The 27,654-nt window shown below is 44.0% G+C and overlaps 2 protein-coding genes across 4 annotated transcripts in view; one reads left to right on the plus strand and one right to left on the minus strand.

Annotated features, from left to right (window-relative positions):
• NFX1 (nuclear transcription factor, X-box binding 1) overlaps window positions 1-27,654 on the minus strand; it is a 188,055-nt gene that overhangs the window by 142,121 nt on the left and 18,280 nt on the right. Inside the window, exon 1 of one of the 2 annotated variants that reach the window (XM_068236696.1) lies at window positions 24,638-24,810. The exons of the other annotated variant lie outside the window; for it this stretch is intronic. Within the exon in view, the coding sequence (XP_068092797.1) occupies window positions 24,638-24,659 (22 nt within the window). The 5' untranslated portion in view covers window positions 24,660-24,810. Of the gene's footprint in view, window positions 1-24,637; window positions 24,811-27,654 lie in introns of those variants that run through there. 2 annotated transcript variants of the gene reach the window in all.
• Window positions 24,915-27,654, plus strand: part of LOC137518608 (dynein axonemal heavy chain 5-like) — a 553,928-nt gene continuing 551,188 nt past the window's right edge. For both annotated transcript variants that reach the window (XM_068236692.1, XM_068236695.1), the window contains exon 1: window positions 24,915-24,980. In XM_068236692.1, the coding sequence (XP_068092793.1) occupies window positions 24,937-24,980 (44 nt within the window). In that variant the 5' untranslated portion in view covers window positions 24,915-24,936. The remainder of the gene's footprint in view (window positions 24,981-27,654) is intronic.

Raw genomic sequence — 27,654 nt, forward strand, 5'->3', positions numbered from 1 at the left:
GCGCAGTTTTTGGCCTATCACTGTGCGCCGAAAATGGCGCACCAAACGCAGGGCTAAATAACGTCCAAGTTATAGTCTTTCAATGCGTTGCATTAGGAGCACGTTATGCAACCTTAACGTCGCATCAAACGCAACGTCTTACTGTGTAAGAGCCCTTAGTGTGAATCATTGTCAGAATCACCAAAACTCTGCATACCATTTAAAGTAAACCCTAATGCTTAGTACGCGCCATGCAATTTTCCATCAGCTTGATGGTCCAATCAATTATTTCTGACAGGTCCGATCTGATTTCCGATCGATTTTGTATAGAAGTGATTGGAAAAACTAAAAAAAAACAAAAAAGTGATCAGAAATCAGATCAGACCCGGCGGAAATAATCGATTCGACCATAAATCTGTCCAACTATGTAACCTGTACCTAGTTAGTCTCCTCTTTAGGTTGTAAGCCTCGGGTATGGTCCTCCCCCTTGCGTATCCAACTTGATACTGTACCCTTTTAATTTTGGACTGGACACTTTTTGCTCAAATGTAATTAAAAGCTGAGAATTTTTTTTCCCCACAATAATGCTTCTTGTACAGCGTTTTATCTTTTGGGAAATACCCATGTCATTTCCCGTCAAAAAAATGACTTTCTGGTTGAATATAAGTAAATTTAAGTCCAAATTTGCCAGGGGTATGAATAAATATGGGCAGCACTGTATGTATACATAGACAGGTAGGTGTGTGTGAGAGATATATAGAGATGTATATAGATAGATAGATAGGATATACACACACATATACATACATATATACATACACACACACACACGGGGTTGCAAAAGTATTCGGCCCCCTTGAAGTTTTCCACATTTTGTCACATTACTGCCACAAACATGCATCAATTTTATTGGAATTCCATGTGAAAGACCAATACAAAGTGGTGTACATGTGAGAAGTGGAACGAAAATCATACATCATTCCAAACATTTTTTACAAATAAATAACTGCAAAGTGGGGTGTGTGTAATTATTCAGCCCCGGGTCAATACTTTGTAGAACCACCTTTTGCTGCAATTACAGCTGCCAGTCTTTTAGGGTATGTCTCTACCAGCTTTGCACATCTAGAGACTGAAATCCCTGGCCATTCTTCTTTGCAAAACAGCTCCAGCTCAGTCAGATTAGATGGACAGCGTTTGTGAACAGCAGTTTTCAGATCTTGCCACATATGCTCGATTGGATTTAGATCTGAACTTTGACTGGGCCATTCTAACACATAGATATGTTTTGTTTTAAACCATTCCATTGTTGCCCTGGCTTTATGTTTAGGGTCACTGTCCTGCTGGAAGGTGAACCTCCGCCCCAGTCTCAAGTCTTTTGCAGTCTACAAGAGGTTTTCTTCCAAGTTTGCCCTGTATTTGGCTCCATCCATCTTCCCATCAACTGACCAGCTTCCCTGTCCCTGCTGAAGAGATGCACCCCCTGAGCATGATGCTGCCAACACCATATTTGACAGTGGGGATGGTATGTTCAGAGTGATGTGCAGTGTTAGTTTTCCGCCACATATAGCGTTTTGCATTTTGGCCAAAAAGTTCCATTTTGGTCTCATCTGACCAGAGCACCTTCTTCCACATGGTTGCTGTGTCCCCCACATGGCTTGTGGCAAACTGCAAACTGAACTTCTTATGCTTTCTGTTAACAATGCCTTTCTTCTTGCCACTCTTCCATAAACTTTGTAGAGTGCATGACTAATAGTTGTCCTATGGACACAGTCTCCCACCTGAGCTGTAGATCTCTGCAGCTCGTCCAGAGTCACCATGGGCCTCTTGACTGCATTTCTGATCAGCGCTCTCCTTGTTCAGCCTGTGAGTTTAGGTGGATGGCCTTGTCTTGGTAGGTTTACAGTTGTGCCATACTCCTTCTATTTCTGAATGATCGCTTGAACAGTGCTCCGTGGGATGTTCAAGGCTTTGGAAATCTTTTCGTAGCCTAAGCCTGCTTTAAATTTCTCAATAACTTGATCCCTGACCTGTCTTGTGTGATCTTTGGACTTCACGGTGTTGTTGCTCCCAATATTCTCTTAGACAACCTCTGAGGCCCTCACAGAGCAGCTGTATTTGTACTGACATTAGATTACACACAGGCGCACCCTATTTAGTCATCAGCACTCATCAGGCAATGTCTATAGGCAACTGACTGCACTCAGATCAAAGGGGGCCGAATAATTATGCACACACCACTTTGCAGTTATTTATTTGTAAAAAATGTTTGGAATCTTGTATGATTTTTGATCAACTTCTCATGTGTACACCACTTTGTGTTGGTCTTTCATGTGGAATTCCAATAAAATTGATTCATGTTTGTGGCAGTAATATGACAAAATGTGGAAAACTTCAAGGGGGCTGAATACTTTTGCAACTATATATATATATATATATATATATATATATATATATATATATATATATATATATATATATATATATATATATATATATATATATATATATATATATATATATATATATATATATATATATATATATATATAGATAGAACGATTAAAAAAAATAGCATTTTTGCTTGGTTAGAGTAGGACTCACCAGATTGGGGACACTTTGGCGCAGTTGGTGAGCCTAAACCAAGAGCCCCTGTCACTGTTTTCGTGCTGTGTGCTGCAGCCCCTCTGTATTTACATGTATATACAGTCTGCTTAAAGGGGTTCTGTGGGGGGGGGGTTGAAAATAAAAACGGACACTTACCTGAGGCTTCTACCAGCCACCTGCAGTTGTAATGTCCAACGCTGTCCCCCTACGATCTTCCGTTCTACGCCGACGACCCCGGGCTAAGTACGTGGCTGATTAGACTGCGGCTGCACAAGCTCTCTCCCACGCGCGTCATCGGGAGATTACTGCGCAGGCGCAGTACAAGAAAGTGCCGGCTGCTTACCTGGTAGCAGTGTTCCGGCGAGTCCTCCAGGACGGCCCCTCCTGAGATTGTGTAAGTCCCCCCTCCCAAATCGGAAACACCTTAAGAGAATTAAAATAATTAATTGATGCAGTATAAATCCCACCTCCTCACAATCTCCCACAGTTTATGCAAAGAGAAGAATAACGAACCACACTCCCCTTATAAATAAAAGTTAAAAGTCAGGGTTGGGAACTAGGCGGCCGTCCTGGAGGACTCGCCGGAACACTGCTACCAGGCAAGCAGCCGGCACTTCCTCCCTTCGTCCTCCAGGACGGCCCCTCCTGAGATTTAGCGAGAAATTTACCCTAGGGTGGGATGACTGCTTGCAGAACTTTACGACCAAAAGATTGGTCTTGAATGTAGAGGAGTTTAACTCCGTAATGCTTAACGAATGTCGAATGCCTGGACCATGTCGCAGCCCGACAATCTGTTCCAAAGAGACTCCTGACCTTTCTGCCCATGACGTCGATAAAGATCTGGTCGAGTGTGCTGTAATATGAGCAGGTGCTATTACCTGAGCTTCTGAGTAAGCAAGAGTAATAACCTCCTTAATCCATCTAGACACCGTAGCTCTAGAAACCTGAACTCCTGTTCTAGAACCTCCGAAAGCTATCAGAAGGTTAGCTGAATTTCTCCAGTCCTTGGTTCTTCCCAATGGGACATGAAGTCTAAGATGCAATATAAGTACCACCTCATTCTACCTATCCTGAGTGCATTGAATATTACCTTGAATCAGTAGGAGATTTAGCAATGGATTTAGGTGGGTATATCCATTTGTTGTGGAGGCTACGTGGAAAACTAATTACCGGTAACCATACTTTTTGGCTTCCGCTTGCCTCCACCATAGGTGACCAATGAGAGTTAGAATAGAACCTCTTCTCAGGATAGGACCACTCCAAGGATTGATTTCTTGGTAGATCCAAAACGATAGAGCTTTATGAATGTGACATAAGAGGCCCATGCAGTAGCTTCACCCTCATATCCAGTGAGCTTAATTTACCTCTTTTTTAATTGAGAAATTAGCACATAAGGAAAAGAAAGATTCTCTGATCCTTGTGGAAATCAGACCTAAGTTTCGTAGAAATAAGAGCGGTAACCTGAAATCAATTCTATTCTTCAGGACAGACATGGATGGTGGTTAAATGTATAGGGCCTGTATTTCTCCAATACACCTGGCCACCGCTGTCACCACCAACAAACATCTAAGGACTAAGTCTGTATAGTGATAGCCTTACTAATTCAGACGAATGGCAGCCTCACTTTAGGATGAGCAGACTGTTGGAATGAAAGTATACTTGAATTCTAGTCTCAGGTACTGAAGTCTAGAAAAGACTTGAGATACAGGGTCTCTTTAAGCAGAGTTTCTCAGAGAGAAATGATACAGTCATGTACCAGGAACATGTCCCTCTTGGAAGGCCACATAATGGGTTATCAGGTCTAACTGCCCCCGACAGTTAGACGGACACCATAAACAAAGCCGATATTTACAAAACATTGCATTCTTTGTAACTAGGTTATAAAGCAATGGCTTATTAATTAATGAGGTGGGTCACATGCCCATGCCAACACAAGATGCTTAATAAAGCCCTTTGAAAGGTGAAGAAGGCTGTCTCCGCTCTATCCCCTGTATGCTGATGAGTTTCTGGTGCCGGAGCAAAAGGTGTGTGGTGCTGTTGCCAATGGCAACCAGCATATACATTCTTACACAGACCATGCCTTCAGATATCAAGAGGCCACTATAAAATGGCCTGACCCTGCTTCACAAAGATCATCCAAGATCTGCAAGAACAATGGCACCTTTACCAAAGGTAGGGCTACAGCAGATGCCAAACCTGTTTTGGTCAGTCTGACGCAAAAGAATACCTGTGGTCTGATCCTACATCCCTTTTCGAAGTACCCTTCAAGGGGGAAAAAAACAAACGTATGCTCCCCCCTGTGCCGCAACAAAAGTGTTCACACTCTCTGGAGAAAAAACGAACAACATTGTTCCAAGCAGAAACCAGGTAGCTGCAAATTGTCAAACATATTTGTTCGGACACCAGTTCTGAGATGGTTGTTTGCAACTCAACCTACATGCTAGAATAATATCCCTTCCTTTGAGATAAACTGATCTCAAGGAAGCACCTTGTTCACTGCCCAGCAGAATGTCTGAGCATAGGAAGTTTAAGATTATGGGTGGACTATAAGTCCCACTTGTTAGTTTAAACTGAGTCACAAGTGTAATTCCCAGTGTGAAGATTCACGAATCTGTTTTCCAACCGATTCTCTCATCTCTGGAGAGTACTCCAGACTGCCAGTAGATTAAAGAGAATATTTTCTCCAGTGAAGCACACCTGTCATGCATTTAATTGAGATTCAGATGCCCTGTACAACTCCAGAGTCTTGCATCTGTCGTAATAACGAATGGATTTTATAATCCATTCGATTGCAGATTTGGTTGAGAAGTCCATTTTTAGGGAGAGTCACTGGATCTGACATCCAGATCGATTTCTCTATCCAACCACTGACATAGAATTGCTGTTTGACATATTGTGTAGACAGTTTGTGCATAAGCAACAACTGGAATACAGGCAAAATGAAAGACATAGCTTGTCTGTGACCACCTTTGCTCTGAAAAACTATCAAGAGTGTTTTTGATCCAATCCTTTCTGCAGATCCATCCTAAATACTCTACAGTTGTAAAACAACCTGCATATTATCTTAGGTCTTCCTTCATTTTCACAGCTAGGTAAAGCTAGAAAATATCTTCTGTATACTCAGATTGCTGCTATTAAAATCATGTTCTTTCATAAAGATCCTGGGAACACTTGTAACCCATCAAGGAAGTACTCAGGACTGCAAATGAAAAAGACTTGGGATTGAATCCTGAATTGCTGTCTCAGCATTTATGTTGCGCTTCTGTCCTGACGGACGGAAGGCGTCTGAGCTGCAGCCATTAAGGTACGCTCAGTAGGCAGTAGCAGTTCCAAAGAGCCTCGCCCAAGGACTCCTTACCAAACAGGTGTAGGCTTTCTGAACAGGGAGAGCTAAGGTACTAATCCCAGTCCCCAGTGTCAGAGGTAGAGCCCTTAACCACCACACTAGCCACTGTCCCTTTAAAAAAAATTTTTTTTTTTTAAACTTGCCATCAGAATAACTTATGCATCAACCTTGCATCTATTTATATGCAAAAAAAAAACAGTGTTGCAATTCAAATGTCTATGTGCAGAACCCCTGCACATAAGTAAAAACACATCTGCTAATAGCTTGACTCCTGTGCATATTCCCTGCACAAAATGATCTTCTGAAAGCACACCTGCTACCAGCATCATTATCTGAAAAGAGCACTTGCTATTGCAAACAGAATGTCTGTGTATAATTATTACACACCATTGTTATCTGAAAATTAGCTTTGCAAACTGAAGGTTTCTGTGCATATTTTTTGCATGTAATTCTGCATTGCATTCAGAACATATGCCAATCCCTGAACATAACTCCTATCTGAAATGCACCATTGCATTCAGAATATCCATGTGCTAAGCCCTGCACATAAATATCTGATAAGTAGCATTGCATTCAGGATCTGTAAAGCACACCTGCTGGCAGATAAACTAAGCATGCATATAATTGTCTGAAAATGTATGCACACAAATCATTAACAGAAAACCCAAACTTGTTATAACATTTGTGCACAAAATCATTACATGAAAGTATAACTGCTTTCAGAATTTTATGGCCAACCAAAATATGTATGCATGTATTTGCATAATCCGCACCACAGCCATTCATTGTAATCAGCCATACTTCAATCAAAATGCACAATCCCTGATTGTGGAAAAATCTACTTTGAGACCCAGATTTAAATGATTCCAACAATCAAGCAATTGATTATGTATATGGCTGCTCCCCTGTGGTATGAACGCTTGAATTTGAGGGAATTGCCAGCACAAAAAGGTGTAGCCTGCATAGGGCAAGAGGGTAAAGCTGCCCTGAAAGCTGAGAAAGTTGTAGCCATTTACTGTTTCATGGGTTTCATCAGGTCAAATAAAGCTACTGTGGTACTTTCAGGTCCAGGAGCATAAGACTTAGACTTGATATAACTGACCAAACAAAGTCTTAGAGGTTCCTTCAGGCAACTTGCAACCACATTTAGTACATCAGCTAGACTTTGAAGTGCTTTTGAGTTTCTGTAGTACAAAACAACTCAAACACCAAGAGTCTTACTAACATGTACCCATTAACAATATGACAGGAGTCTGCAATAAACACTGCAATGTGTTTGCTTACCGGTGGATGTGACCTGACTGCTCAGTCTCACCAGTTGCAGCACTCTCCTGAGCTTCTGTGGTGGGCCCACTTGACTGCACCATGACCCCCTCAGAGCTGTAGCGTCTGCGTGTATAGCGTGGCCATGGCGGTTTACAAAACTCGCACTTTCAGCCGTCTAACACGATCAGTACGCATGACGTTTTATGCATGACGCAGTACGCACCACGCGCTCACGCGTATCCAATGATGCATACATGCGACCTATCATGCAAACTTGCGTCATATTCGGGCATGCGGAAAATCCGGCATCTCTGCTTACCGCCGCCATGCCCGCAGAAAGTATAATGAAGAGAGCGAACCTCTCCAGTCCCCTTCATTCAAAATAGGAAAAAACAGGTAACCTCCTGCTTAGCTTCCTATTCTAGGCCGCACACCAGTAACAAGCCTAAATTATACTTTACAAAAAAATAAAAAAACAAAGAAAAAAACAATAAAAATGGTGCAGCAGGTGCCAACAGGCTTCCCCTACTGAAAGGAACAACCTTCCCTGGTGCTTCCGTGGTGAGGTCTGGGAAACAAACAAAAAACTGTGGGAGATTGTGAGGAGGTGGGATTTATACTGCATCAATTAATTATTTTAATTCTCTTAAGGTGTTTCTGATTTGGGAGGGGGGACTTACACAATCTCAGGAGGGGCCGTCCTGGAGGACGAAGGGAGGAAACTTCGTACTTCACCAGCGCAGTAGAATTGCAATGACGCACGCGGGAGAGAGCACTATTTGTCTTGTTAGATGAATATCAGACCGGGATCGGTGGCGAGGAGCTGAGGATCGTAGGAGGACAGCATGGGACATGACAGCTGGTAAAAGCCCCAGGTAAGTGACCGTTTTCAAACCCCCCTCCGCCATAGAACTCCTTTAAAACTAATACAACACAAACAAATGTTTCCATGTTTTTATTGAACACACCATGTAAACATTCACAGTGCAGGTGGAAAAAGTATGTGAACCCATAGACTAATGACATCTCCAAGAGCTAATTGGAGTGAGGCATCAGCCAGCTGGAGTCCAATCATTGAGATGAGATTGGAGGGGTTGGTTACAGCTGCCCTATAAATAAAAAACAAAAAACCACACACACCAGTTTTGGGTTTGCTTTTCCCAAGGAGCATTGCCTAATGTGAATGATGCCTCGCACACAAAAAAAAACAAACAAAAAAAAAAACTCAGACCTACGATTAAGAATTGTTGACTTCTATAAAGCTCCAGCTTTATAGAAGTCAACAATTCTTAATCGTAGGTCTGAGTTTTTTTTGTTTGTTTTTTTTTGTGTGCGAGGCATCATTCACATTAGGCAATGCTCCTTGGGAAAAGCAAACCCAAAACTGGTGTGGGTTATAAAAGTATCTCAAAAAGCCTTGCAGTTCATCAGTCTATGGTAAGACAAATGGCCTATAAATGGATAAAGTTCAGTACTGCTGCTACTCTCCCTAGGAGTGGCCGTCCTGTAAAGATGACTGCAACAGCACAGCGCAGAATGCTTAATAAGGTGGAGAAGAATCCTAGAGTGTCAGCTAAAGACTTACAAAAGTCTCTGGCATATGCTAACATTCAAGTTCTACGATACTTAAAACACAAAACAAGAATGAGCGTTCATGGGAGGATACCACAGAGGAAGCCACTGCTGTCCAAACAAAAAAAAAACAAAACAAAAAAACCCATTGCTGCACGTTTAAAGTTTGCAAAAGAGCACCTGGATGTTCCACTACTGGAAAAATATTCTGTGGACAGATGAAACCAAAGTTTAGCTGTTTGAAAGAAACACACAACACTAGGTGTTGAGAAAGAGCCACAGCACACCAACATCAAAACTTCATCCAAACTGTGAAGTATGGTGGTGGTGCCATCATGGTTTGGGGCTACTTTGTTGCGCCAGGGCTTGGACGGATTGCCATGATGGAAGGAAAAATTAATTGCAAAGTTTTTCAAGACATTTTGCAGGAGAACTTGAAGGGAAGGTTCGCGCAGGATATAAAAAACAAACCCGGGGCTTCTTCCAGCTCCTGGCAGTCGATCTGTGCCCTCCCCGCAGCTCCTCTCCCTCCCGGCGTCCAGTGTTGAAGAAGCAGACCTCGCCAGGTCGGCTTCCGGGTCAGTTTCTGTGCGCTGCACGGCGGGGGGGGGGGGCTTCTTCACCACTGGACGCCGGGAGGGAGAGGAGCTGCGGCGAGGGCACCGATCGACTGCCAGGAGCTGGAAGAAGCCCCAGATAAGTGCAGTTTGTTTTTTAGATCATGCGCGGATCTTCCCTTTAAGCCCGCCTCCTGTTCACCAGCTGAAGCTCAGCAGAAGATAGGTGTTGCAGCAGGACAACGAGCCAAAGCATAGTAAAGTAAGTAAATCAACAACAGAATGGCTTAAACAGAAGAAAATACACCTTCTGCAGTAAGAGTCCTGACCTCAACCCGATTGAGATGCTGTGGCATGGACTCAAAAAAAGCAATTTACACTAGACCTCCAAGAATATTGCAGAGCTAAAATAGTTCTGTAAAGAGGAATTGTCAAGAATTACACATCTGATCTGCAACTACAGGAAACATTTGGTTGATGTTATAGCTGCCAAAAGAGGTTCAAACAGTTATTAAACACTTTACAACCAGCGGTGCGTATAGCTACGCTCCTTTTTACACCCTTTCCCCACCAGGAGCGTAGATATACGCACCTCCCGCCGCTGTCCGCGCTCCCTCATGCGCGCGTTCCCGCGCTCGTGCACGCCGCCAGCAGCTCACCCGGAGATCAATGAACGGGAAAAAACGTTCCCGTTCGTTGATCTCAGCCCCCCAGCAATGATCGGCTGCTTCTATGAGAAGCAGCTCGATCATTGTGGGGGGAAAAAAATAAAAAGTTTCCCAGCCTCATTGAACAATGTACTTCCGACGCTTACAGGTCGCATGAACAAAAAATTACTGTGGCCATCTTGTGGCCAAATAGTAAAACTACATCCAAAACATTTTTCATATCTGTTACGGCCAGAACCCGAAGTGTGGCCACTTTGCGTTCTGGCCAGCCACTTCGGGTTCTGGCCGGCCAATGTGCGAAGTGGCCGCAGCGGCCAATGTTAGAAATGTAATGATTACACTAAGCCCAATGTATTTTACGGCCGTCTCGCTGCGGCCAAATGTATTACAACTTGGTTAATTTAATTAAATATAGCCGGCGGCAATGTAATAGATGAAGCCGCCGGCTTTCGCACTGCCTCCTCCACCCCCCCGATCCCCCCGCCTCTCTTCTCTCCCTGCCTCCTATACAATACGGAGCAGCCGGGGACATGCGTGTCCCGGAGAGTCGTTCGTCGCAGCAGGGGAAGCAGAGCAGGGAGGCTGCAGACATTGCTTCTACCAGCACCCGCTCTGCAGGAATGAATGGCAGGATTCCCTGCCGCGACGAACGACTCTCGGACACGCATGTCCCCGGCTGCTCCGTATTGTATAGAAGGCAGGGAGAGGAGAGAGGCGGGGGGGGGGGAAATCGGGGGGGAGAAGGAGAGGAGGCAGTGCGAAAACCGGCGGCTTCATTTATTACATTGCTTCATTTATTACATTGAGCTTAGTGTAATCATTACATTTCTAACATTGGCCGCTGCGCTGCAGCCACTTCGCACATTGGCCGGCCAGAACCCGAAGTGGCTGGCCAGAACGCGAAGTGGCCACACTTCGGGTTCTGGCCGTAACATATACAAATACATACTTTAACACTATAAATTAACTCATTACCTCCCACAGCAATTTTTTTTTTGTAATAAAAAGAAAAAAATTACAATTAAAATAGTTACCTTAGGGACTGAACTCTTTAAATATTTACGTCAAGAGGGTACAACACTGTTACTTTATAAACTATGGGCTTGTAATTAGGGATGGACACAAAACTGAAAAAAATGCACCTTTATTTCCAATAAAATATTGGCGCCAAACATTGTGATAGGGACATAATTTAAACGGTGTAATAACCGGGACAAATAGGCAAATACATTTCATGGATTTTAATTACAGTAGCATGCATTATTTAAAAACTATAATGGCCGAAAACTGAAAAATAATGATTTTTTCCCCCCACATTTTTTCCTATTTTCCCATTAAAACACATTTAGAATAAAATAATTCTTGGCATAATGTCCCACCTAAGAAAGCCTAATTCGTGGCGAAAAAAAAGATATAGTTCATTGCATTGCGATAAGTAATAATAAAGTTATAGACGAATGAATGGAAGGAGTGCTGAAAGGTGAAAATTGCTCTGGTGCTCAAGGGGGTAAAACCCCTCAGTGGTGAAGTGCTTAAGTCATTTTCCACCTGCACTGTCAATGTTTACATGGGGTGTTCAATAACAAAGAAATATTTAAATATGTGTGTGGTATTAGTTTAAGCAGCCCGTGATTGTCTATTGTTGTGACTTAGATGAAGATCAGATCACATTTTATGACCAATTTGTGCAGAAATACATATAATTCCAAAGGGATCAAATACTTTTTCGAGAGATAGAGAGATAGATAGAGAGATAGATAGAGAGAGAGAGATAGAGAGATAGATAGAGAGAGAGAGAGATAGAGAGGATTTTTTTGTTGTGGCCAGGATTTTTAAATCTGAGTTTTCTTGGAATTTCCTTTATCAAGAAAGTGTCACTTACCACTGGGTAAATTGCTGCAAATGGGAACATCACCAATAGTACACACATCACTCAGTATAAACAGTGTTGCTCTTGACTCGTCTATAAGTCGACCCCTATACCTCTGTATAGCAAGTCAGACCTAAATTCCTCCACTTATAGTCGAGTATATACAAAATACATGTAGAAGATAAAAGTTAACTTTTCACATACCTCATATGACCAGCAATCCACTGCATTCAAATGTCAATCATGGCCACTGATAATCGTCATACGAGGAATCGAGGGGGGTCTCGTATGATGATTCCCTCTGGCGATGGTGGAATTAGTGCAGTGAATTGCCTGTCTTGTGAGATAAACAAAAAGTTCACTATTATTTTGTACGTGTATTTATTGGCGAGTTGTCACAATTTATACCATGGAAGCAATTTTTTTCGTTTTTATTTCACTGCCAAATCCAAACTATGATTGAGCTGCTAAAAAAAAAAAAAAAAAAAACCACAACTCCGCCCTGTATCATTGACTGTATGGATTACATATCCTTTATCCACATGTTTGTGTCCCATCGGGCACTGTGTGCATGAAAACATTTCATGTATTTAAAGTGGAACTTCAATAATGTACTTAAAAAGTAACTGCCAGGCTGCAAAAGCTAATTTAAACCTCTATTCTCCTGTGTTAAACAGTTTAGAAGGAAGCCAAAAAGGCAATACTGAAGTTAAAAATCTCTCTTACTTTGATTTTTGGTGAATAGCAATCCTCTTTATTCACAAGCTCCTAAGGAGGCCGGCAGGCCGCATAACAGATACTGCAAAGCATGCTGGGGCTGCTTCTTCTCCCTACTGCACTCCCTTGGTCCTCCCCTTCATTTCCCTATGCAGCCCTGAGGTTGCTTTCACAGTGGGAAGTTACAGGCTCATGTTACAGCAGCTTGCAACTTGCAGCCCAACTCACAGCACTGAAAAATCAATTTGCTGTTCACAGTGCACATGTTCTGTTAGAGTATACTGCACGAGTACGCCATTGTTCCTAGCCACATGGCTAATTAATATTCAATGCACAGTAGTGTTGTCTGGATCATGAACGATTAGGATCTTTGATCCGGATCTTTTTTGTGAGTCAAATCATCCGAGATTTGGGTCACAGTGGATGTCTGGAAGAAACAGGAACTGCAGCTTCTCTCTAACTCTGCTGCAAATAATTCGAAGATTCGGATCTTTTCAATGATCCGATTCGAGTCAGAGTGACAGACAATATGCCCCGTTAGACCAGAGACTGGTGGGAGTGTCTGAGGGCTGAAACTTGGGAGGGCTAAAGAATCATCAATCAGGAAGCAGGGTAAGGGAGGATATTACATCACAATTGGCTTCATACAAGACAGTCAAACATGGAACCTGCCATGAGCTGTCAGGAGCATCAATCTCTGCAAATACTATATAAAAATTCTGTGAAATCCAAACGTGGACAGTGAAATGCATATGTAATGTAAGTACAGCCTATATTTAGCTACTGATATATGTGGTTTTTTTTCCCCTGAGACCCTATACCGAACAGCTCTTCTTTAAAGGAAAACTATTGCCAGTGGTTTCAAACCCGCAAAGAGGAAGAACGTTGGCGATACATTAAAATAGTGTTCCCCAAACCTGTCCTCAAGGCCCACCAACACTGCATGTTTTGTATAAATCCATTGAGGTAGTTGTTAATCAGCTCTGCTGCAACACTGATTACCCTACCTGTGACTGTGTGTGGTTTCCTGCAAAACATGTACTGTTGGTGGGCCTTGAGGACAGGGTTGGGGAACTCTGCATTAAAACACGGGCGTTTCATGTAGTTGTTATTTTTGTTCATAATTTGTTATTTTATTGCATATTAAACAAGTTCAGCAATTGCAAATCTGTAGGTGTGTCAGGGAAATAATGGCAATCCTGCTATGATTCAAACACGGTCATGGTATTGCACCTAACAGCATTGTGAAACAGTGGAGTATTTGTGATTTAAAGAAATTGAACATGTCCACTATACAGATTCCAATTTTCAAGGCTAAAAGGATTCATGAACTGCCAAATAATTAGCTGGCAGAATGATTAATGAACACAGTGCCAACAAATGAATCATCAGTTCCAAAATATAATTCTCTCTGCAAAGTTCTGGTTTAGCCCTGCAAATCCCAGTTTGAGCAGAACCAGAAACTGCAAATTTGACTTAAAGGGAATCTGAAGTGAAAATAAACGTATCATATAATGATTTGTATGTGTAGTACAGCTAAGAAATAGATAGAACATTAGTAGCACAGATATGAGTCTTATTGTTTTCAGTACAGGAAGAGTTAAAAAACTTCACTTGTTATATATGCAAAAGAGCTTCTCTGAGCGCACTTACCCAACTTTGGTCAGCTATACAGTAGTGCTGTTTTCAGAGGCATTTATCTCAACCTGTCTCTCATGGTTTAAAGGAGCCCATACACCTAACGATTTTCCCGCCGATATATGGCCGATTCGATCACAGTGATCGACACGGCTGTGAAATTGCCCTATGGATTTCCGTCTGACTCCCGTCGATCGATCTGTGCGTAAATTTTTTTTCGAGCGCCGGCGGGTCCGGAGTGCATCGATAGCGGCGTTCGAATGCCCGACGCAATACAGCGGGTATACATTTCCTGCTCCGCCGGCACGATTCCCGCTGTCACCGCTGCTCCGTCTCCGCACTGGTCTGGTCTTCGGCATGCTTCACTTCTTCCTGCCCGGCAGGAAGTTTAAACAGTAGAGCGCCCTCTACTGTTTAAACTTCCTGCCGGGCAGGAAGAAGTGAAGCATGCCGGAGACCAGACCAGACCAGCGCGGAGACGGAGCAGCGGTGTCCAGGGGACTCGCGCCGGCGGAGCAGGTAATGTATGCGGGGCGGGGAGCGGCGGCAGCACCACCACATATTGTGAACGGTTTCAGGCTGAAATCAGTTCACAATCTGTTTGCAGTAAAGGTGGCCATACGATCCCTCTCTGATCAGATTCGATCAGAGAGGGATCTATCTGTTGGTCGAATCTGATGGCAAATCGACCAGTGTATGGCCACCTTAAGAGTTTACTGCTAGGAAGTTCAAAGTGGCATTAGCTCTTCTCCGTTTTATCATTTAAATTACAGAGTGTAATTTGTAAACTGCAAATATTAGAGAATGATGCAATGTTATCCGTACTACACATACAGTGCATTATATCAGAAGTTCTTTTTTGCTTCAGTGCCACTTTAAATGTTTGCCAATCTCTAGATTTACCTGCGCCTATACAATACAATAAAATGGAAACGCTCCCAAAATGCTAAAACTTGAGATGAGAAGGAAGAAAAATTGTATACGTAGCTGGGGCTTCCTCCAGTCCCCTCCATGCAGATTGCTTCCTCGCCACGGTCCAAAGCCTTATGCAGCCAAGGGCGCTTCCCCGTCCCACTCCTGCGGCTGGGAGCGTACTGCACAGAATGTTCTCGGCAATGGGAATGCGTTGGGGTCGGCGGGCGCGTGCGGCCAGGCATGAGCAGTATACCTAACTGGCCAGAGAGACTGCTACCAGCAGATGTAGAAGGCTTCAGACCGCGGCGAGGGAGTGATCTGTCCGGAGGGGGCTGAAGGAAGCCTCGGGTATGTATAAAAAAAAAAAAAAACCACACACACACACACACACACACACACACACACACACACACACACACACACACCTTTTCGTTCCCCTCGTCTCAGGTTTACTTTAACCACTTCGGGACCACAGTCTTTTCGCCCCTTAAGGACCAGAGCCTTTTTCTCCATTCAGACCACTGCAGCTTTCACGGTTTATTGCTCGGTCATACAACCTACCACCTAAATGAATTTTACCTCCTTTTCTTGTCACTAATACAGCTTTCTTTTGATGCTATTTGATTGCTGCTGCGAGTTTTACTTTTTATTATATTCATCAAAAAAGACATGAATTTTGTCAAAAAAATGACTTTTTTAACTTTCTGTGCTGACATTTTTCAAATAAAGTAAAATTTCCTATACATTTGAGCGCGAAAGTTATTCTGCTACATGTCTTTGATAAAAAAAAAAACATTCAGTGTATATTTATTGGATTGGGTAAAAGTTATAGCGTTTACAAACTATGGTGCCAAAAGTGAATTTTCCCATTTTCAAGCATCTCTGACTTTTCTGCGCACCTGTCATGTTTCATGAGGGGCTAAAATTCCAGGATAGTACAAATACCCCCCAAATGACCCCATTTTGGAAAGAAGACATCCCAAAGTATTCAGTGAGAGGCATGGTGAGTTCATAGAAGATTTTATTTTTTGTCACAAGTTAGCGGAAAATGACAGTTTGTGACAAAAAAAAAAAAAAAAAAAAAAAGTTTCCATTTCTTCTAACTTGCGACAAAAAAAAATGAAATCTGCCACGGACTCGCTATGCTCCTCTCTGAATACCTTGAAGTGTCTACTTTCCAGAATGGGGTCATTTGTGGGGTGTGTTTACTGTCCTGGCATTTGGGGGGTGCCTAATTGTAAGCACCCCTGTAAAGCCTAAAGATGCTCATTGGACTTTGGGCCCCTTAGCGCAGTTAGGCCGCAAAAAAGTGCCACACATGTGGTATTGCCGTACTCAGGAAAAGTAGTATAATGTGTTTTGGGGTGTATTTTTACACATACACATGCTGGGTGGGAGAAATATCTCCGTAAATGACAATTTTTTTATTTTTTTTTACACACAATTGTCTATTTATAGAGATATTTCTCCCACTCAGCATGGGTATGTGGAAAAATACACCCCAAAACACATTATACTACTTCTCCTGAGTACGGCGATACCACATGTGTGGCACTTTTTTGCACCCTAACTGCGCTAAGGGGCCCAAAGTCCAATGAGTACCTTTAGGATTTCACAGGTCATTTTGAGAAATTTCGTTTCAAGACTACTCCTCACGGTTTAGGGCCCCTAAAATGCCAGGACAGTATAGGAACCCCACAAATTACCCCATTTTAGAAAGAAGACACCCCAAGGTATTCCGTTAGATGTATGGTGAGTTCATAGAAGATTTTTTTTTTTTGTCACAAGTTAGCGGAAATTGATTTTAATTGTTTTTTTTCACAAAGTGTCATTTTCCGCTAACTTGTGACAAAAAATAAAATCTTCTATGAACTCGCCATTCTCCTAACGGAATACCTTGGGGTGTCTTCTTTCTAAAATGGAGTCATTTGTGGGGTTCCTATACTGCCCTGGCATTTTAGGGGCCCTAAACCGTGAGGAGTAGTCTTGAAACCAAATGTGGCAAAATGACCTGTGAAATCCTAAAGGTACTCATTGGACTTTGGGCCCCTTAGCGCACTTAGGGTGCAAAAAAGTGCCACACATGTGGTACCGCCGTACTCAGGAGAAGTAGTATAATGTGTTTTGGGGTGTATTTTTACACATACCCATGCTGGGTGGGAGAAATATCTCTGTAAATGACAATTATTTGATTTTTTTTACACACAATTGTCCATTTACAGAGAGATTTCTCCCACCCAGCATGGGTATGTATAAAAATACACCCCAAAACACATTATACTACTTCTTCTGAGTACGGCGATACCACATGTGTGACACTTTTTTGCAACCTAGGTGCGCTAAGGGGCCTAACGTCCTATTCACAGGTCATTTTGAGGCATTTGGATTCTAGACTACTCCTCACGGTTTAGGGCCCCTAAAATGCCAGGGCAGTATAGGAACCCCACAAGTGACCCCATTTTAGAAAGAAGACACCCCAAGGTATTCTGTTAGGAGTATGGTGAGTTCATAGAAGATTTTTTTTTTGTCACAAGTTAGCGGAAAATGACACTTTGTGAAAAAAAAAACAATACATATCAATTTCCGCTAACTTGTGACAAAAAATAAAATCTTCTATGAACTCATCATACACCTAAAAGAATACCTTGGGGTGTCTTCTTTCTAAAATGGGGTCACTTGTGGGGTTCCTATACTGCCCTGGCATTTTAGGGGCCCTAAACCGTGAGGAGTAGTCTTGAACCCAAATGTCTCAAAATGACCTGTGAAATCCTAAAGGTACTCATTGGACTTTGGGCCCCTTAGCACAGTTAGGCTGCAAAAAAGTGTCACACATGTGGTATCGCCGTACTCAGAAGAAGTAGTATAATGTGTTTTGTGGTGTATTTTTACATATAACCATGCTGGGTGGGAGAAATATCTCTGTAAATGACACATTTTTTTATTTGTTTTACACACAATTGTCCATTTACAGAGAGATTTCTCCCACCCAGCATGGGTATGTGTAAAAATACACCACAAAACACATTATACTACTTCTCCTGAGTATGGCGATACCACATGTGTGACACTTTTTTGCAGCCTAGGTGCGCTAAGGGGCCCAACGTCCTATTCACAGGTCATTTTGAGGCATTTGTTTTCTAGACTACTCCTCACGGTTTAGGGCCCCTAAAATGCCAGGGCAGTATAGGAACCCCACAAGTGACCCCATTTTAGAAAGAAGACACCCCAAGGTATTCCGTTAGGGGTATGGTGAGTTCATAGAAGATTTTATTTTTTCTCACAAGTTAGTGAAAAATGACACTTTGTGAAAAAAACAATAACAATCCAATTTCCGCTAACTTTTGACAAAAAATAAAATATTCTATGAACTCATCATACACCTAACAGAATACCTTGGGGTGTCTTCTTTCTAAAATGGGGTCACTTGTGGGGTTCCTATACTGCCCTGGCATTTTACGGGCCCAAAACTGTGAGTAGTCTGGAAACCAAATTTCTCAAAATGACTGTTCAGGGGTATAAGCATCTGCAAATTTTGATGACAGGTGGTCTATGAGGGGGCAAATTTTGTGGAATCGGTCATAAGCAGGGTGGCCTCTTAGATGACAGGATGTATTGGGCCTGATCTGATGGATAGGAGTGCTAGGGGGGTGACAGGAGGTGATTGATGGGTGTCTCAGGGGGCGGTTAGAGGGGAAAATAGATGCAATCAATGCACTGGGGAGGTGATCGGAAGGGGGTCTGAGGGGGATCTGAGGGTTTGGCCGAGTGATCAGGAGCCCACACGGGGCAAATTAGGGCCTGATCTGATGGGTAGGTGTGCTAGGGGGTGACAGGAGGTGATTGATGGGTGTCTCAAGGTGTGATTAGAGGGGGGAAATAGATGCAAGCAATGCACTGGCGAGGTGATCAGGGCTGGGGTCTGAGGGCGTTCTGAGGTGTGGGCGGGTGATTGGGTGCCCGCAAGGGGCAGATTAGGGTCTAATCTGATGGGTAACAGTGACAGGTGGTGATGGGGGTGATTGATGGGTAATTAGTGGGTGTTTAGAGGAGAGAATAGATGTAAACAATGGATTTGGGAGGTGATCTGATGTCGGATCTGCGGGCGATCTATTGGTGTGGGTGGGTGATCAGATTGCCCGCAAGGGGCAGGTTAGGGGCTGATTGATGGGTGGCAGTGACAGGGGGTGATTGATGGGTGGCAGTGACAGGGGGTGATTGATGGGTGATTGACAGGTAATCAGTGGGTTATTACAGGGGAGAACAGATGTAAATATTGCACGGGCGAATTGATAAGGGGGGGGGGTCTGAGGGCAATCTGAGCGTGTGGGCAGGTGATTGGGTGCCCGCAAGGGGCAGATTAGGGTCTAATCTGATGGGTAACAGTGACAGGTGGTGATGGGGGTTATTGATGGGTAATTAGTGGGTGTTTAGAGGAGAGAATAGATGTAAACAATGGATTTGGGAGGTGATCTGATGTCGGATCTGCGGGCGATCTATTGGTGTGGGGGGGTGATCAGATTGCCCGCAAGGGGCAGATCAGGGGCTGATTGATGGGTGGCAGTGACAGGGGGTGATTGACGGGTGATTGACAGGTGATTGACAGGTGATTGACAGGTGATTGACAGGTGATCAGGGGGGATAGATGCATACAGTACACGGGGGGGGGGTCTGGGGGGGGTCTGGGGAGAATCTGAGGGGTGGGGGGGTGATCAGGAGGGAGTAGGGGGCAGATTAGGGACTTAAAAAAAAAATAGCGTTGACAGATAGTGACAGGGAGTGATTGATGGGTGATTAGGGGGGTGACTGGGTGCAAACAGTGGTCTGGGGGGTGGGCAGGGGGGGGTCTGAGGGGTGCTGTGGGCGATCAGGGGGCAGGGGGGGGGAAATCAGTGTGCTTGGGTGCAGACTAGGGTGGCTGCAGCCTGCCCTGGTGGTCCCTCGGACACTGGGACCACCAGGGCAGGAGGCAGCCAGTATAATAGGCTTTGTATACATTACAAAGCCTATTATACACTGTTGCAGCGGCGATCCGGATGCCAGTAACCCGCCGGCGCTTCCGAACGGCCGGCGGGTTACGGCGAACGGGGGGCGGAGCCAGTCCCCGGCGGCTGATCGCGTCACAAATGACGCGATCGCCGCATAGCCACTCCCGCAGCCGCCCCCGCCGATGGGCGTATTGCGGTCGTTTGGGACCGGTCTTTGCCGCCGCCCATCGGCTGGGGGCGGTCGTTAAGTGGTTAAGTACCATTGGATGATCCTGTGACCTTGGCCATCCAGCACAAATACAGAGAAAAATCAAACTGCTAATGCTGTACCATCCCAAGTACAACACTGTGCAGCCAGCAGTCTTCCACAATCCCCATCTCCACTTCAAGGACAATTGTCGGGGATATTGAGGGAGCCATCTTTATTTCCTTTTAATCAATACCAGTTGTGTGGCATCCCGCGGATACTCTGCCTTTAGTGCTTTTAGCCATAGAACCTGAACAAGCATGCAGGCCTGGTGCACACCAAAACCCGCTAGCAGATCCGCAAAATGCTAGCAGATTTTGAAACGCTTTTTCTTATTTTTCTGTAGCGTTTCAGCTGGCGTTTTGCGTTTTTTTGTAGCGGTTTTGGTGTAGTAGATTTCATATATTGTTACAGTAAAGCTGTTACTGAACAGCTTCTGTAACAAAAACGCCTGGCAAACCGCTCTGAACAGGCGTTTTTCAGAGCGGTTTGCGTTTTTCCTATACTTAACATTGAGGCCGAAACGCATCCGCAATCCAAAAAATGCCTCACCCCGGGAGTATGCGTTTCTGCAAAACGCCTCCCGCTCTGGTGTGAACCACCCCATTGAGATACATTGACCAAGTGGCTGCAGAAACGCTGTAAAAGCCGCTCGGTGTGCACCAGCCCGCAGATCAGATGTTTCTGACTGATGTCTGACTAAATTAGCCACACGCTTGTTTCAGGTGTGTGATTCAGACATTACTTCAGCCAGAGAAGAGCCGGACAGCCAGGTAATGTGCATTATTTAAAAGGAAATAAAAATGGCAACCTCTATAAACCTATCACTTCAGGTTCCCTTTAAAGCACACCTAAAGTGAGAGGCATATGGAGGCTCACATATTTCCTTTTAGACAAAACAAATTACCTGATTGTTCCGCTGATTTTCTGCCTCTAATACTTTTAGCCACAGACCCTGAACAAGTGTGCAGATCCGTCATTTTGAAGGGATTTGCCACTTCCTTGCTCCAGGTGGGTGATCCAGACACTACTGATGCCATTTTTCAATACACCAAACCACCTTTTACAGATACGCTGCCCAAAACATACTTGATCAACTGTGTGTTTTGGAAAAAAAAATCATCCAGCTGATTTCCACAGGAAAAAATAAACCCATATATACAGTATGGCTAGTGTAAACCAGGGTTGAAAACTAAATATGGTCTGTATTCATAATGGTGATGCTAAATATATGACCTGTTCATTTTACCACTTCAAGAGCTAATCAGGAATTACTTATTACATAATTAGGTTTACATTCCTCCAAGCAGATCACTGCAGAATTGTTGGTATGTGCACCAGCACTCTACTATAACACATGTTGTTGCCCAGCCAGAGGGTTTCCAGCAGTGGAAGGTTAAGATAAGCACCACCATTTCACTCAGTGCTGTGGAGTCGGTACAAAAATCATCTGACTTTAATTCTGATCCGACTCCTCAGTTTATAAAACCACCGACTCCAGGTAACCAAAAAATTGCTCCGACACCTCAGCCCCGATTTCACTACTGAATAATTCAGTGGTGGGGTAAAAAGATGAGTTTTGGTTAGGATTGCTGAGGCTATCTGAATTCCCACCTGTACATTTCTTCAGCTCTACAATGAATGTATCTGTACTGAACTGGAAGTCAGCATGGGACTAATCGGATGTGGAAGGTTAATAATTGACACTTGACAGCTGATTAACCCGGCTGTCACGCAGTCAGTTTCTAAATCCGATTCGTGTTAAACAAAGTTCCAGTTCTGCCCAGGGGAACTCTGCTTTCTGAAGAGCAATATGCTAGTCAGTATCCCCATTAAGGATGATCAGTGAAGGCTAAGTTTCAGCATGTGGGGTGGGATGGGATCACCATTAAAGAGACTCTGAAGCCTCATAAAAACCCCAATTTTTTATATCCCATTCCTCTTAAAAGCAATAATGCCCTACCTAAAACTCTGCATCCCCGCGGCTCAATGCTCACTTAATCCTCCCAAAATCCCGGGGCAAAAGTATACGACTTTCAAAGTTGTGGATTTTGCTGCCCAGGGGAGGCAGAGCTTTGGGCTGTGGCTCTGCCTCCAATCGTGTCAAACTGCGCGGATCTCCGCCTCTCCCCGCCCCTCTCAGTGAAAGAAGACTGAGAGGGGCGGGAGGAGGCAGAGATTAGCACATATTGACGGGAGTAGAGGCAGAGCTACAGCCCAAAGCTCTGCCTCTACACGGAAGCGCTGCCCAAATCTTCAGAGGGATTTTGGGGGGATTAAGTGAGAGTTCAGCAGCGGGGATGCATCGTTTCAGGTAGGGCATTAATGTTTAAAAGGACAAGGAAATAAAAATGGGGTTTTTGTGAGGCTTCAGACTCTCTTTAAGGACGTTGGGGTTAGGCAGGGGTGTACGAGAAAAATCGCCACCGGGAGACTTGGGCGCAGGATACTGGCGATATATGGCTTATCCTGTTACTGCACAAGTCCCGGCAGTGTTAATTACTACTCCCCCTCCAGGTCTACGTGGATGGTGGGGAATGATGTAATTTGGCTTCCAGCTATTGCTGGTGGCCAAATTACAGTGTTTTAAAAGTAACTTCAACTCCGTCTTCTGACAAAGCCAAAGTTAGTCATTGTGTGCTGCTATAGCTGTAATTCCTATTACGGTCTATGGTGGCGCCGGCTGCGCCCAAATCTCTTGCGCTGGATTCGCTGTGTTCGTAGGCAGGGATGGAAAAATGAATACCAAATGGAAGATCCACTCTATCCAATACAGGAGCCATTAGAAAACATTTAGAAGCCAGCTCCATTCACAACAAGTACAACAAAAATCTAAAGTTAGGGGATAGACATGTGAAAGGGTTTAATGATGGGGAGCCGTTATTTGTCAGAAAATACTTAACAGAGTGGGAAGTTAGGTTTAGGAAGACTATTTACTCTTAAGTGATAAGTTAGTGTTCGAGGATTAAAAAGGCCAAAATATCATCAAAACCGGCATTACACATGCTAGTATGGTTCAGGTGATCTAACACAAAAGTCCATAGGGAACAGTTCTCAAATTAAAGCAACGTCTACAACTTGAAGCATTCTAAATGGCCAAATAGTGTGGATTACTACAACCTATTGGAAACCTACCAGTTCAAGAAGGTGCTGTCAGCCCAATCACGTTAGCACAATTTTCCTACAGCATACCTCCTCCCCCCGATTTCGGCAGGACAGTAGAGTTCCTGGGGCTCCTGCATGGACCCCCCAAGGCACTGCATTGATTTCCCAGGATTCACAGCTGATTACAGGCACAGCAGCACCAGCTTTTCATTGGCCAATGCTAGTGCTGCTAGTAGCCATCCAATTAGAGATGAGGGAGGGGCAGCAGGCTCAGTGGAGCTGGAGGCTTTTTACTCCTTTTGTGCAGCTGTAAGTACTGGTGTGTGTGTAGGTATTCTCAAGGGACTCCAAATTTTTCCTCCAGGTTTGAAACTCTCCATGTTCCTAGTACCCTAAAGCTTCCACTATGTATGGAGGGCTTCAGTGGCCTAGTAAAGCTGCAACCCTCACTACTTGAATTTGAAGCTGAATATCTCAGCAACCATGCCTCCTAGTGGCCCCATGGCAACCCCTTGTGACCCTGACAGGCTGGGGGCCCATCTTGAAAGGGTCATAAAACAAGCAAGAAAATTGTAATCTTCACACTCATAACAAGTGTAGCCACAAATACACCTGATCTGAAGGATGGACCCCTTTATCAGAGGGCGTGAAGTAGTAGTTGAGGCCCCCCTGCAGTCAGAGGGGCTGCTTCCCTGTAGATATGCCCCCTGCCTACCCTACTTTATTTTAGTAATTTTAACAAACAGTACAGTAGAGATTCAGTTTAACCCATTCTCTGTCTATATAAACACAGATTCAAAGTGGAACTAATGAAAAATAATGCAAATATTTATATATACAAAATAAGGATCCATTAAAACCTCAAGTTGATACAGCTTTCTTGGATCTTGTTCAATAGACCCCCTATTCCTAAATGACAAGGAAGGAGGAAGAGAAGATCAATGTCAGTCATGGTGGTAGATTAATAAGTAGTGGCAGAAACAGGTAAATAAAAGAATGAATGAAAGGTGAACGTCCAGCTATTACTAAAAGTATACGCATTTTACAGATCTTCATAAGGGACGCACAACAGCAGGCTGTAATAAGCTGTCACACAGACACTGAGGCGCCGTCCATGCTTCTTTCCACTAGCAGCAGTATGGAGAGTGACTACTCATCAACACCTTACCTGACGGCTGCGCCTCCGCCATGTCTCCGATGAGCGATCCCGGTCTCAGGGGGATGCTGACCACTCGCTTAATTCTTCCCTAGAAAATCCCCTAGGAAGACCGAGGGCAACAACCCTGCCAATAAGGAAACACCGTGCTCCTGCTTGCTGCTGACGTCACCAAAGCAGTCACAGCAGCCTTCCATACCCCGACAGGCGCATGCGTAACATGAACACCCTCTGCTAGGCTATGCTTTTTTTCTCAACCAGCTTTATTTTTCTTTTTTTCTTGGACAAATAATTATACGGTGAATTAATGAATGCATATTTCGTTTCATATACAGAACAAGCAAGCGAGACGAAAGTGAGAAAGCTTTGGTATAGTACATTTTGCATACGTAAGAATGAAAGTAGGTTTGCAGAAGTGATTTCCTCAGTTGTCAGCTAAAGGCTGCATACAAAGTATTCATTCGCAGAGCAGGGGCAAACCCACCATTTTCAAGGGGAGATTCCTGAAAGGTCTACCTCAGATACGCATAATACAGTATAATAATATGGTAGGATAGGTACACATAATGCAATTTCCCGTCCGATTGACAGGAACTGACAATTATTTCCTAAATGTCTGATCTGCTTCCGATCAACAATGGGATCGATCAGGAGCAGTTTGGATACTGATAATAATGAGGACAGCCGACATTGCTAATGAAGGGGAAAGTTAAACATTCACACAGCAGGACACAGGGCTGTGCTCATACTTGGCTGTGTGCTCTGTTACGTTCCCCAGAGCTGCTCCATGCTCTGCACACAAGCTGCTGCTCCATGCTCTGCACACAAGCTGCTGCTCCATGCTCTGCATACAAGCTGCTGCTCCATGCTCTGCACACACGCTGCTCAGTGTTGCCAACCTTTCACATTATTTTTTACTGACAAATACCTTAAAATTTACTGACAAAAGTTTTTTTTAACTGACAAAACCCCCTGCGGCGCGCGCCGAAAAAATGGGCGTGGCCACGTAACAGAATGTGGGCGTGGTCATGGGTGGGGCCAATTATACATGATTTGAATATTGCTGTGAAAGGTCTGCCAGGGAAGTTTGAGCTCTGCCATAGTGTTTCCCCCCCTTCCCCCAAAATACATGTAATCTTACAGCATTTCACCAAAAATCCACGTAATCTGTCAGAGGTTCTTCCAAAATACAGATAATATGGCAGTGGTTCCCAAAAAATAGATGTAATCTGGCAGCAGCGAAGCGATTCCCCCAACATACACATAATCTGGCAGCAGTTCCCCAAAATACATTTAATCTGACAGCAGTGGTTCCCCAAAAATAGGTAGCCCCAGGTCTATAGGTCTCCCCAGAATAGGTGGCCAGGGGTATAGATGTCCCCAGAACAGGTAGCCGGGGGGAGAGATGTCCCCAGAACAGGTAGGCAGGAATATATGTGACCAGTATATGTAGGCAGGGGTACAGGGCTGGTTCTAGACTGGCACATATGAGGGAGCTGTCAAATGGGTAAGGGGCAACATGTTTGAGGAAATTTGCGGCGACTAAAGTGGGCATGGCAAGTAAATGCACATAATGAGAGACAGAGTTTCACCAGTAAATGCACATAAGAGATAGCCTTTCACCAGTAAATGCACGTAATGACAGACAGCTTTTCACCAGTAAATGCACATAAGAGACCGCCTTTCACCAGTAAATGCACGTAATGACAGACAGCTTTTCACCAGTAAATGCACATAAGAGACCGCCTTTCACCAGTAAATGCACGTAATGAGAGACAGCTTTTCACCAGTAAATGCACGTAATGAGACAGCTTTTCACCAGTAAATGCACGTAATGAGAGACAGCTTTTCACCAGTAAATGAACATAAGAGATAGCTTTTCACCAGTAAATGCACATAATAAGAGACAGCTTTTCACCAGTAAATGCACATAATAAGAGACAGCTTTTCACCAGTAAATGCACATAATAAGAGACAGCTTCGCACCAGTAAATGCACATAATAAGAGACAGCTTTGCACCAGTAAATGCACATAATAAGAGACAGCTTTTCACCAGTAAATGCACATAAGAGACAGCTTTTCACCAGTAAATGCACATAAGAGACAGCTTTTCACCAGTAAATGCACATAATGGCAAACAGCCAGTGTCCTCAGTATATGTAGCCAGCAGATATATGTGCCCAGTATATGTAGCCAGAGGTATATGTCCCCAGTATATGTAGGCAGGGTTATATGTGCCCAGTATATGTAGGCATGGTTATATGTGCCCAGTATATGTAGCCAAGGTAATATGTGCCCAGTAGATGTAGCCAGGGTTATATGTCCCCAGTAGATGTAGCCAGAGGTATATGTGCCCATGGGTAGCCAGGGTTATATGTGCCCAGTAGATGTAGCCAGGGTTATATGTGCCCAGTAGATGTAGCCAGAGGTATATGTGCCCAGTAGATTTAGCCAGAGGTATATGTGCCCAGTAGATTTAGCCAGAGGTATATGTGCCCAGTAGATGTAGCCAGAGGTATATGTGCCCAGTAGATGTAGCCAGAGGTATATGTGCCCAGTAGATGTAGCCAGGGTTATATGTGCCCAGTAGATGTAGCCAGGGTTATATGTGCCCAGTAGATGTAGCCAGAGGTATATGTGCCCAGTAGATGTAGCCAGGGTTATATGTGCCCAGTAGATGTAGCCAGGGTTATATGTGCCCAGTAGATGTAGCCAGATGTATATGTGCCCAGTAGATGTAGCCAGAGGTATATGTGCCCAGTAGATGTAGCCAGTGTTATATGTACCCAGTAGATGTAGCAAGGGTTATATATATGTGCCCAGTAGATGTAGCCAGGGTTATATGTGCCCAGTAGATGTAGCCAGGGTTATATGTGCCCAGTAGATGTAGCCAGAATGTATATGTGCCCAGTAGATGTAGCCAGATGTATATGTGCCCAGTAGATGTAGCCAGAGGTATATGTGCCCAGTAGATGTAGCCAGAGGTATATGTGCCCAGTAGATGTAGCCAGAGGTATATATGTGCCCA

The sequence above is a fragment of the Hyperolius riggenbachi genome, chromosome 5 (genome assembly GCF_040937935.1).
Source record: "Hyperolius riggenbachi isolate aHypRig1 chromosome 5, aHypRig1.pri, whole genome shotgun sequence".
In the NCBI taxonomy this organism is placed as follows: domain Eukaryota; kingdom Metazoa; phylum Chordata; class Amphibia; order Anura; family Hyperoliidae; genus Hyperolius; species Hyperolius riggenbachi.